The following is a 12,593-nucleotide window of genomic DNA, read 5'->3' as shown; positions in this document are numbered from 1 at the left end:
ATTCTTCACATATCTGCCGGACTAGTAGTTGTTTAGTGTAGTCGGCCTTCTTCCATTCATTTACCAGGAATGAAATGAGACTTGATTTGTTCCCGACATGGCTAATAAACTTTCTTTGCTGCCTTAAAAGTTGTGATGCTGTTATACTCTTCACCCCAAGCCCCAGTTCTTCTCCCCTAGCCAACCTTTCACTGTTCTTGATAGAGGTGTTTTTATATTTGTCAAAGACGATATCAATTCTCTGACATAAGCTTCCATTGTCCAGAGCCATTCACATTACATACATGACCACTTCCCAAAATTGGCTTGATCGCCTTTCCCCTTCTGAATGAAATTCATCCCATCAATGACAATTGCAGAATGTTCAGGCCTTTCATCATCTGGGGCTACATTCTTCTGCAATGCCGTAGCTGCAGCAACCTTGTTGGTTTTCCGAAGGAGCCCTTCTGGGGTTGTCAATACCCAAGGTAAGGGGCCCAAAGGATGTGAGAGTACTCCGCCATCTGAAGATGATGACCCTGTGCCATCACAACAATGTGACCGAAGAGTGCTCTGTCTGCTTGAAGAATAACTGTTCTGCCATTGCTTTTGATTTCCTTCATGCACAGATTGCTGAAGGTTTCAGCTTGTTCATTTTTATTGCATGATTGAATTTCTTGATCGGTGGTTTGCTCTCAAGTCGTTTAGTTTTGAAGTTGGTGTAGCACTTGTCTCCTACTTCCCAAGTTTTATTCATATCTGAGGCTATCCCCTGCGGTGCTGTTTTTGCTGTGAAAATACACAGAAATATAATCATGTGGTGTAGTGAAAAGGTTCACCCAGCTGTGGATCATATTTAGTATTGCTGATACAGCGTCCTCATCTTTCCTGATTCTTGTTTTGTGCAGCTCCACATGTTGAACATCTGCCCTGTTTCCATTCACCATTTCCCTCTGACTGAGAAAGGCACTCCTGTGTTCAGATGTGATGTAGTAACGTTTCACTGCTCCCAAATTCCAGTTGAACCTTGCTGTTCCATCTGGTGTGTGGGTGTCTGTTCACCGTGACCTTTGTAGTTTGGTAACATTTGTGGTTGGAATTACCAACGTTGTGTACCATATGGTAACTACCTAGTTAAAGGAGTCATTGGGTCACCAAACCTTTAATAATTTTGAATCAATATGGCCATCTGCGTTGCATTCCAATTTCAGTCGCAAAATTGGTGAGAATCGTAATTTGAGGGTCAGTGTATAATATTGTCCACATACATGTCAACATATGTCAGATAAAATTGCAACTGTTATCATAATGTTGGGAAAGGGCTCCTGAGACAAGTTATTGATGAATGGTGCTATTTGGTGCATGATGTGTTAAAATAATTAAATGTAAAACTATATGATTGAAAAAAAACTTCATTTTGTGTGGGTTTGGGCACTTATTTCTATCACGTTTGAAAGTTCATTGTGGCCATTATATTTATCATTGATGCATAATTTTATAGAATTATATGAGGAATTTAATATCATTGCCAACAAGGAAAAAAAACTTTGGTGAAAATACTTGTATACATTCTTTATACACTATAAACTGAGAATGACCCGATACATTTTGGATGGTAAATCTGCAACCGGCTATCTTAGGGGTAGGGATATATATTGAGTGATAAAATAGAGAGGGCCGAGAGCTACACGCTGCTATCACACATTTTCCATCTTTAGGGACCATAGAATGAATGAATGATCGTTTTAAGGCCATTTTCCCTGCTAGAGCGGGGGTTAGCCTTGCGGGTCCCATGACAATCATGGTTCCCTGTTTGAGGCAATGTTTTTTTTTAAGGCCGGATGCCCTTCCTGACGCCAACCCTTGGTCGCCTCTTACGATGCGCAGGGATACGGTGTACCTATTCTAAGCCGGGGTACACACTGGGATCATTCATCCCAGCAAGCTGGTACTCAATTTGCCGACCTCGGAAGGATGACAGATTGACAGGCTGAGTCAACCCACCTGGTGTTAATTCAGTGATCGATCGGGATTCGAACCCAGGATCCTAGGATCCCAAGCCGGCACCCTAACCACTAAGCCAGCACCAGGTTCCTTTAGGGACCATAACCTTGCTAAAAATCACAATTAGCCTTGCTCCCTCCGATTGAGACCGACTAACCCCACTGGCTCATAGCCTATCTTGTCCTGCACATGTCCTAAATCTTACGATGCCTCATCCGTGTGCATTCTTTGTTTTCTCATGAATGTGGCCTCTGCTGTTTTGCTCATCACTGCCCAGTCTGGGTTCCTCACTACTCGGCATTCATTTTCAGATGGAGCAGAAGGCACTTTGTCTCCTGTTAACAGCATGAATGGGCCGGATCGAAGCAAGGCTATGGACTGGCAGAAATCTTCAGCATTTAAGAAGTCTATCGGTATGCTACAGCAACAATACACAGCACTGTTTGTTTGAAATTCCTTGTTTGCTCAACATTCAAAGTAAACCTGTGAAAGATCAAATCGGATTTTCAAGCTAAATGTGGCTCCTGGGTGGAATATTCTGAGATGGATACTTTATGCGCACAGCCCCAGAGATAAAAATTGTGAATTTCCTCGTATTCTTTTTTTCTCCCAAGAGCAATGCTGGCGTTTTTATTTCCAGGTAGTAAGATCATTCCGTTGATAATCTGCTTGCTGTTGAATTGTCTCATCTAGATTTGAACCACACGCCCACGTTCGCCATTGCATCGAATGCCACTTGGTTTAATTTAACTGAGAATACTGTCTCCTTTGATCCCAGCAGAGGGCGTCACATCTCAAAACAATCTGTCCTTTTGGATTGCGATGTAAGACTCGTTGCCCCCATGTGTATTTGGTTTGTAGACAGAGATTCTAAAGTACCTTTTTAATAAAGCATAAACCATTGTGCACCAGTACTTTTGCCAAATTCCTTGCTTTTCTTTATTACATACTAGCGTGTATCGGCTCGCTTGGCTCGCCTCATCATATGTCGTTAGAGGCACGGGCCTATTTTAACTGAGGTTAATGACCTGACTGTGCATGAGTTGCTGTGTTGTCATGCTTTACACCAGTCATAATACAAACGTTTGGTTTGTACAAATGTATTTGTAATATTGGCGATATTATTTATTTGTAATTTATTTGTAATCTAAAAAGGTGTAAGTGGCATAAAGCTCTAAATGGTCAAGGGTCTAAGCTGCCTAATCGGTCTGAAGACTGTAAGGGGGTTTAAATGGTGTTAACGTTGAAGGGGTCGAAAGGGACTTGAGGGGTGTAAAGGTATAAAGGGTATAAAAGGTTGGAAGGATGAAGGGATCTAAAGGTGTCCAAAATATTGAAAGTGTATTAAAGGTAAAAATGGTCTCTAGGATCTTGGGGTGTAATGGATATAAAGGGTCTTATAGGTCTTCAGGGTTTTTTTTGGTCTCTGGGGTCCTTTGGGTCCCATGGGTCTTTTGAGTATTTGGGGTCTTCTGGGTCTTCGGTGTCTTTTGGGTCTTTCTGGGTCTTTTGGGTCTTTAAGTGTTTTCGGAGTTTAAGGGTCTTTGGGGCCTTTTGGGTATTTTTGTTTTGTGGGGTCTTTTTGGTCTTTTGAGTCTCTGGGGTCTCTGGGGTCTTTAAGAGTCTTAGGGATCTTTGAGGGGCTTTTGGATCTTCTGTTTTTTTTTTTGGTCTTTTGGGGTCTTGGTTGTCTTAAGGGTCTTGGGGGACTTAAAGGGTCTTCAAGGTCTTCAGGCTCTCAGCAGTCTAAACGTTTGAAAGGTACATTCCAATAATACGTAATTAATAGATATATAGTCACACGGCTTCATCGCCTCACCTCCTCATGGCTTCACAACCGGTGGCTTAATGGACGGATTGACCGTGTTTTTTGGTTTTATATATATATATGGACCTTCCCAACTCCACCAAATTCTGCCAATACAGATCCCTGTCCTGATTGGTTGTAAAGAAGGATTTAGTAATTAAAGTTTACAAATCAAAATCTAAAATTAATGTACGTACTTCAATTGGGACATTCATGGCCCAGAAGACATCTTTATGCCATCATCGCACATTGCCACAATATATCCCATCGCAAAGAGCGCTTGCCATGCACAATGCACATACCTTGCATGGGTTTATCTTCAGTGAAAGCAAATTGCAGCCGAGTATTTAATGTTCTCTGGCTTTTGCGGAAACACTTTACAGCAATGGCGCTTAATGGCACAAGGTAATTATCTCTTCTGTTACTCCATTTGCAGTCAGCTGTTGGGGAAACGAGTGCATTGGGACGTCTTCTTTAGCAGCTATTCTTTGCCAGTAATGTGCCAACACATTGGTACTTCCTTCATTGTGTTGTATGCCAACGTGTTGGCAATTAATATCATTAACAACACGTTACTGCTTGATATGATTGGCCAATAATAGCTGCCAGAGGGAGTATCCAAACGTTAGTTTCTCTTCTTTGAGTTTATAATTGAAATGATCATGGTAATGAATGGTGGGTGCTTCTCAGAGCCAGTTCATTCATTTGGGGATAAATGAGCTGCTGCATAATTTTTAGTTGGACTTTCCAGTTCTCCTGGGTATTCGGAAGGTTCTCCTGGATACTGAAATTGGATTCTATTGGGGGTTAATTTTGCTGCAATTTGAATCAGAAATCTTTTGAAGGCCAGCTGGGCATCAAACATGTCACATCATTTTTACTTGAAGATGCACATAGCTTATCAAATGGAGATGCTCATATCAGACTTGGTGGTGTAACGATTAGAGGCATCTGGTCTGAGTCTGGTATGTCACCAGAGGTCTGGGAGGTCACCAGTTAAACTTCGACCCTGGACAAATCATACCAAAGACTTTTAAAGCAATATGTGCTGCTTTCTGGCTTCAGTGGATGGAATACAGATAAACCCTCAAGGTTGGCATTCAGGGGAGGAATAAATTTGTCCTTAATTGCTCTACTGAATGTGGAGAGAAAAGAGACATCATAAAGATGATGTCACTATTACTCAGAGCGCTTAGGACATGAGGCCATTTCCCACAAACTCAGTGGTCGTCTTTATCTGAAGTCAAGTCTGGTGTTGACTTGTGTATTTGTCTGCATGTGTCTGCGTGTGTGTGTGTGTGTGTGTGTGTGTGTGTGTGTGTGTCTGTCTGTCTGTCTGCATGTGTGTGTGTGTGTGTGTGTGTGTGTGTGTGTTGTGTAACAGCATGTCAGAGCGCATTCGACCCTGTAGAAAATAGAATCTTCAGCCAAGGTGCTGTTGGGTCATGAAAAAGACACTTTCGTGATTCCATTTTTAGAGGAATGAAACTGGTTTTATTTTGTCTTCTGCAGTGGATGACCTTGATGCCGGAAGTGATGACGATGATTATACAGAGGAAGAATTGAAAAAAGTAACTTCAGATGAGGTTTGTTTCCATTTCCTTTTACTTTCTCTTGGTATTTTATTTTTTATTTATAACTTGTGCATAGGTTACAGTAATAACTAAATATGATGACAATATATCTCCCAGCTGTGCATCTTGAGGATATTTTAACTTTGATTCCAGGGAACAGCCAGCAAAGAAGTCGGTGCATCAGAAGAAATGTCAAACCTCGTTAATTATATACAGCCCATGAAGTTTAACTCTTTTGAAGAATCAAGAAGTGAGTTCTTCCTTAACATAGAGATGAAGATTTGAAACCTATCATGATCAGGTTGGTTTTTGCAGAACCTTAACTGCTGAGACATTTTCTGAGGACATCATAAGAGGTAATATGGGGTTACAAGCACATTATCGAAAACTAGTCTTTATAAGGACTAAAAGGGTCTGTGTCGGCGAAAAAATATGGACATTGAATGTTCTCAACCACATGTTGAGAAGGTATGTTAACCACCGTGGGAAATAAGCGACGGTTCCGGCTTCAGCCCTTCTTCAAAGCAAGAGCTCTTGAGAGAATTTGTTCTCTGTTCCAATACTAGAGATGCAAAGGTTGTTGCTTTGTTGATATAAATTTATAAGTTTAGCAAGTTTCTTTAAAAAATAGGAGCAAATAAGTTCACAATAACATCAGTCAAGTACCATAACATATGTACAGCCTGTCCCAATAACACTGAACAATTCACATTTGAAATAGCTTTTAACAAAAAATTCAAAACTCTAGACTTTAGCTTTTGATGACGTTTTTCTCTTCCTTGCTTGTTTTCCCCTCTCCATGCAGGTATATGATCAAATCATGAACACTCAGTTATCCAAAGCAGTATTTAAAAATTGCAGCGTGGTTTGAAGAGACCCACTCATTAGTGGTTGTTTAGTGTGCTTTTAGGCATAAACGTGACAAAAATGATACGGCATCGAATAGAAACACAATTTACAAAATCCATTGTGACGTCATCTAATCTGCCTTCCCATTTTCACCATGTTAGACTTGGGCCAAAGCAGCACACACTGAAGAGGCAGTTGGGGAAGTCCTCGGAGCTTTTGGAACATCTCCAAAATAAGTCAGTATGGTGTTATTTTAGCAGCTGAACAAGTCAAAGGCCTCAGTTTACAGGATTGTGAAAGAATCAAAGCTGCATCCTTGCAAGCCTTACAAAAAGTGACCATGATTTGATCGTCTGCCTGTGCAAAGAGAAACTAGAACTGCATTCGGTAGAGCACATACCTCCCTCTGCCAAGCTGAACAGTTTCTTTTGTATTCCACTGATAGGCCAGAACTGCATCCGGATCTTAAGCAAAAATCGAATTGGCTTGTTCTTGTCACCTAACCAACCCATCCACCAAGTTTTGTCAGAATTCATCCACAACTTTTGGAATTTTATTTTTCGCCCTATCTTTCAATGGTGGAAATCACTTAAAAGATTAAAAACTTCTCGTATCCGGATCTTCACCAAAATTGAATCAAGTCATCCTTGTCACACACACACCCAACATGCCCACCAAGTTTAGTTCAAATCCGTCCATAACTTTTTGAGATATCTTGCTCACAGACAGACAGACAACCAAGTAGGCATCAGGCGATAGCTTGATAGGTATGACGAAAATCGATAGAACCTTGACCTTTGATATATATATATATATATATGTGAAGACCATTGACATCCTCACTTTTTTCCTTCGGAATCCTCTGGTAAATTTTGACGAGGACAGCTGAAATGCGAAATATCGCCCTCGCAAACAAACATAGAAACAAATAAAAAACATACAAACAAACAAACAAACAAACAAACCAGACAGACCGGCATCTGTTCATAATAAACAGACAGGGATGTAAAACATAACCTCTGTCCATCTTCATTGGTGGAGGTAAAGAACCCAAAAATGAGAAACACAAACAAAATGGATGCTAAGGCTTCCAGTTTAAATCCATAAAGCTTTACTGAAATTGGATTATTTTTGTTCAACGTATTTAAAATCCATGTTGCTTCATCTTATCTAAGACTCTCTGGGTTACAGCGGAATATATTAAAAAAACATTAGTACTGAGGGATGAAGAGCAGGGAAAGGATAAAGATGCATTGTACTGTAGTTTATTTTATTATTGAATGTCCTTTTCAAAGCTTTTCTTCTCAAGCACATTGACTATCGGTGCCGCTGTTCTTTGTTTTCAGAAAACAATATGAGTTTTTTGATGTCATCTTTTGTTGAAACAAAGGGGCTGGAGCAGCTGACAAAGTCTCCTGTAGAATTTGTTGAGTATCCTTTGGTGGGTATAATGGTAGTGAATTTGACGTTTTGGTCACAGTTGCACTTGTTCGTGAAAATGGCCTCCACTTCTGCGAGCATTGCCCATTAATTGGAGATGAGTGGTCCATGTTGTTATTGGTGAGAGCATTTGCACTTGCACGTGTTCATTTGTTCTTTCATTTTGTTAATTTCATGTTCATCTGATAACAGCCTATAGTTCATAATGATGGTTAAATCCCAAATACTGAGTTGATTTGTCCACTCTGTAAAAGTGCACTGATGTATATCTCCCAACATTCTTGTCCTGCATGTGATTTATGTTGATGTTCCACCATGATCCTTAATTCATTGTAAATAAATAAATAAATAAAAACCTGTGAAATCAGCAGAGATAAAGAGGATTTGCAGAGATTTTCCAGAGTAAACAGAGCAGAGAGAGGAAGTGCCAGAGCAGGTTTTTAAGACATGGGAGCTGATGCCGTCAGGTCCAGCTACCGAATCAGAGTCGAGGGTTCACACTCTCTATTCAGTTCCATTCCTCCCCCCAGGGCCTTTAGGCAGCCGTTCACTACTACCCCATCCTGACTCTTGATCTTTTCTACCCCAAACGACCCAATTCCCAAAGCACTCCATTTTCCAGATCATTGTGATTTTACCCTTTCCCTCACCTCTTTTAATTTGTCACTTGTCGGTTGGTTTGTTCCTTTTCTATTCCATCCCCAACTTCACTTTCCTCCTCTTGCTGTGTTCCATTCAGCTTGTGTTCAGCTTATTCACCCCCATGTGTCCTCCTTTGCCTCCCCTTGATCTTACTCTCACTACTCTGCTGTTGTTGTTTTCCCTTTTTCCATTTTGTTCCCCACCATTCTGCGCTAGTTCTTTCATGAAACCCGATGATGAATGCAAAGCACCCACCCCACCAAAAAAAAAAACATCAGTTAAGATGGGAAATGCAAAGCAGGCCAGCCATTTGGGTTTCAAACACATTTAACTGTTTTTATATTTTCCATGTTTAAACCATTTATGTGAACGGAAGAGAGATACCTCCTTGATAACACTTGTGTAGATACAACAAGACACAGTTGAGTCGAATCTATCCAAAGGGCACGCGTGTGGATTCATCAAACTACATGCCACAGGTCTTCTGGAACGCTGGCTGCCAAATGGTGGCTCTTAACTATCAAAGCCTCGGTGAGTTTGCCGGGATCTGCCGAGGAATGCTGTGTGGGTTAAAAGTTGTGCATTTTCTGAGAATGACATGAATGGTACTCTCGTTTGTCGATAGGACAAAGGATTGGCTGATGAGGTCGTGTGCATTGATTGAAAATTACTGGTAATGATTTGGCTTGATCGTGTTACATTTATCAATCGGTTAAGTGAATGAACTATTGAAAAGCAAATTGATGATTGCGTGACATCAACTCCTCATGGAAGTGATCCCATAGCTAAATGAAGCATACATATGGCATTGCATCACTATGTCATGCTAAGATGTCCTCACATAGCATGGCTAGATGCTGAGTTATGTCATGCTAAGATGTCCATATATAGCATGGCTAGAGGTTGGGTCACATTACAAGGTAAGTCGCTTTCTAACAGTCCATACCATGCACTCTTGGCCACTGTGTATGTAAGTGTAACATGATTCGATTTAGACCATTTCAATAGTAGTTCTATTTGTCTAATTCTTCGTTCAGGGAGGATGTGGCGTTAATACGTAAAGTTTTATGCATGTTTCTCCATAACTACAGAGGGATTTCAGACTCGAGAAATAGAGTTCTGGCAAAGTTTCATGCAATTATTTGTTCCTCATTTGTTTCAACTTCAATGAAGCTTCTTGCATCGTATTTAATTGGATTGAGGGTTGGGGGCTAGGAGGAGGAAGAGGGGTGAGGGGAGGGAGAGTGGAATTGCAAGAGGGAAGAAACAGGAATGGAGAGAAGGGACAAAAGAGGTAAGGGAAGGGGAAGCTAGGATATAGATGCTTGTCTGATAAATATAATTCTTGTATGCTTGTCTGATAAATATAATTGTTATATGCTGGTCTCATAAATATAATTGTTATATGCTGGTCTGATAAATATAACTTATATGCTTGTCTAATAAATATAATTGTTATGTGCTTGTCTGATAAATATAATTGTTATATGCTTGTCTGATAAATATAATTGTTATATGCTTGTCTGATAAATATAACTGTTATATGCTTGTCTAATAAATATAATTGTTATGTGCTTGTCTGATAAATATAATTGTTATGTGCTTGTCTGATAAATATAATTGTTATATGCTTGTCTGATAAATATAATTGTTATATACTTGTCTGATAAATATAATTGTTGTATGCTTGTCTGATAAATATAATTGTTATATGCTTGTCTGATAAATATAATTGTTATATACTGGTCTGATAAATATAATTGTTATATACTTGTCTGATAAATATAATTGTTATATACTTGTCTGATAAATATAATTGTTTTATGCTTGTCTGATAAATATAATTGTTATATACTTGTCTGATAAATATAATTGTTATATGCTTGTCTGATAAATATAATTGTTATATGCTGGTCTAATAAATGTAATTGTTATATGCTGGTCTGATAAATATAATTGTTTATATACTTGTCTGATAAATATAATTGTTTTATGCTTGTCTGATAAATATAATTGTTATATGCTTGTCTGATAAATATAATTGTTATATACTGGTCTGATAAATACAATTGTTATATGCTTGTCTGATAAATATAATTGTTATATGCTTGTCTGACAAATATAATTGTTATATACTGGTCTGATAAATGTAATTGTTATATGCTTGTCTGATAAATATAATTGTTATATACTGGTCTGATAAATATAATTGTTATATGCTTGTCTGATAAATATAATTGTTATATGCTTGTCTGATAAATATAATTGTTATATGCTTGTCTGATAAATATAATTGTTATATACTGGTCTGATAAATATAATTGGTGTATGCTTGTCTGATAAATATAATTGTTGTATGCTTGTCTGATAAAAAAATTGTTATGTGCTGGTCTGATAAATATAATTGTCATATGCTTGTCTGATAAATATAATTGTTTTATGCTTGTCTGATAAATATAATTGTTATATGCTTGTCTGATAAATATAATTGTTATATACTGGTCTGATAAATATAATTGTTATATGCTTGTCTGATAAATATAATTGTTATATACTGGTCTGATAAATATAATTGTTGTATGCTTGTCTGATAAATATAATTGTTATATGCTTATCTGATAAATATAATTGTTATATGCTTGTCTGATAAATATAATTGTTATATACTGGTCTGATAAATATAATTGGTGTATGCTTGTCTGATAAATATAATTGTTGTATGCTTGTCTGATAAAAAAAAAATTGTTATGTGCTGGTCTGATAAATATAATAATTGTTATATGCTTGTCTGATAAATATAATTGTTATATGCTGGTCTAATAAATATAATTGTTATATGCTGGTCTGATAAATATAATTGTTATATGCTTGTCTGATGGAGGGGAGGGGGAGGGGGGAGGGGGGAGAGGGGGAGGGGAGGGGAAGGGGGAGGGGAATGGGGAGGGGGAAAAGGGAGGGGGGAGGGGAAGGGGGGAGGGGGAAAATGGAGGGGGGAAAGGGAGGGGGAGGGGGAAAAGGGAGGGGGAGGGGGAAAGGGAGGGGGAGGGGGAAAAGGGAGGGGGGGAGGGGGTAGGGTGGAGGAGGGTAGGGTGGAGGAGGGGAGGGGGAGGGGGGAGGGGGAAGGGGAGGGCCAGTCAACAATGACGTTGCAGTTTTCATGGTCGGAGAGCAGCACAACAATCGCGACATCGTCCTGAATCTTCGCAACAGCACGAAGCGGATTTTGGAGACTCACCGATCCTGTGACGCCCTCCAGTACCGGCGTTGCCGGGTGGAGGAAGGGAGACCCATACATTCCCAACCCGTACATTCGCCCTCTCGACTCAAGCTCACTCGGACAAAAGCCTCACACAAATTACACCGTGAAGGCCCAATGGCCATGTCTATGCCACAAATCAAGTACGTGAGCGAGTCGGGCGCACTGAATTGAAAATATATAGAACGCTCATACTCCGTGAAAAGTGAAGCCAATTGGTGGCGGGGATGGAATAACTCACATTATTTCAACCTGAGAGGTGCTTCACCTCGCTCCGGTGGATTTACGTGCCGATGCGCTTATTACTTGGATTTGTCCCAATGCCAATGGAGCAAGGTGATTAACAGGTCAAAGGATACCAGAGTCAACGACTCTGAAGTTCAGCTACATCTTAGCTCAGCCACAGCTAAATACAACACAAACTATACATGAATAGGCTAACAACGGCACGTTAACATTTTATTTTTTTTTTACTTTACTTTAAACACTTATCGCAGACTCATGTGGCACACTCAATTGATTGTGCTTATTCAGAACATCACGTGATCGCTCTGAGCGAATCAGCGCGCTGCTCTGCCACCGGTCAGAATCCGTGTATAATATTCCTCGCTGAAAAAAAATCTATGTGAAACATGCTACTATCTATGCTAAATCATGCTAAATGCTAATCATGCTAAAATAAAATCTATGCTACTTGCTGGCGGCAAGGAACATCACGTGATCGCGTCACGAACATCATTCGTGATCACGTCATCACGTGATCGTGATCGTCATCAATGAGCGCGAATGAGCGAATCAGCGCGCTGCTCTGCCACCGATTCAGATTCGCTGAAAAAAAATATGGATCTAAAGATGAAAGAAAAATAAACCTATATGGTGTGAATGGCAATGTTCCTCGCTGAAATGTGAAAAAACGCAATCGCTTTTCGCTCTGAAATACGTGGGAACGCGTAACTGAGTTAATGGCGGCAAGGAACATCACGTGATCGCTCTGAGCGAATCAGCGCGCTGCTCTGCCACCGGTCAGATTCCGGTCATAATA

General features: G+C 39.7%; 1 protein-coding gene across 6 annotated transcripts in view; it reads left to right on the top strand.

Annotated features, from left to right (window-relative positions):
• Window positions 1-12,593, top strand: part of LOC137436847 (1-phosphatidylinositol 4,5-bisphosphate phosphodiesterase beta-1) — a 293,810-nt gene that overhangs the window by 236,807 nt on the left and 44,410 nt on the right. For all 6 annotated transcript variants that reach the window (XM_068131011.2, XM_068131013.2, XM_078787147.1 and 3 more), the window contains 5 exons: window positions 2,295-2,396; window positions 5,303-5,376; window positions 5,518-5,614; window positions 7,560-7,644; window positions 8,702-8,826. In XM_068131011.2, coding sequence (XP_067987112.1) covers window positions 2,295-2,396; window positions 5,303-5,376; window positions 5,518-5,614; window positions 7,560-7,644; window positions 8,702-8,826 — 483 coding nt within the window. The remainder of the gene's footprint in view (window positions 1-2,294; window positions 2,397-5,302; window positions 5,377-5,517; window positions 5,615-7,559; window positions 7,645-8,701; window positions 8,827-12,593) is intronic.

The sequence above is a fragment of the Myxine glutinosa genome, chromosome 11, assembly GCF_964187855.1.
Source record: "Myxine glutinosa chromosome 11, kmMyxGlut1.1, whole genome shotgun sequence".
In the NCBI taxonomy this organism is placed as follows: Eukaryota; Metazoa; Chordata; class Myxini; order Myxiniformes; family Myxinidae; genus Myxine; species Myxine glutinosa.
The sequence above is the reverse complement of the archived record's forward strand: the minus strand, read 5'-3'. Positions and strand labels throughout refer to the sequence as shown.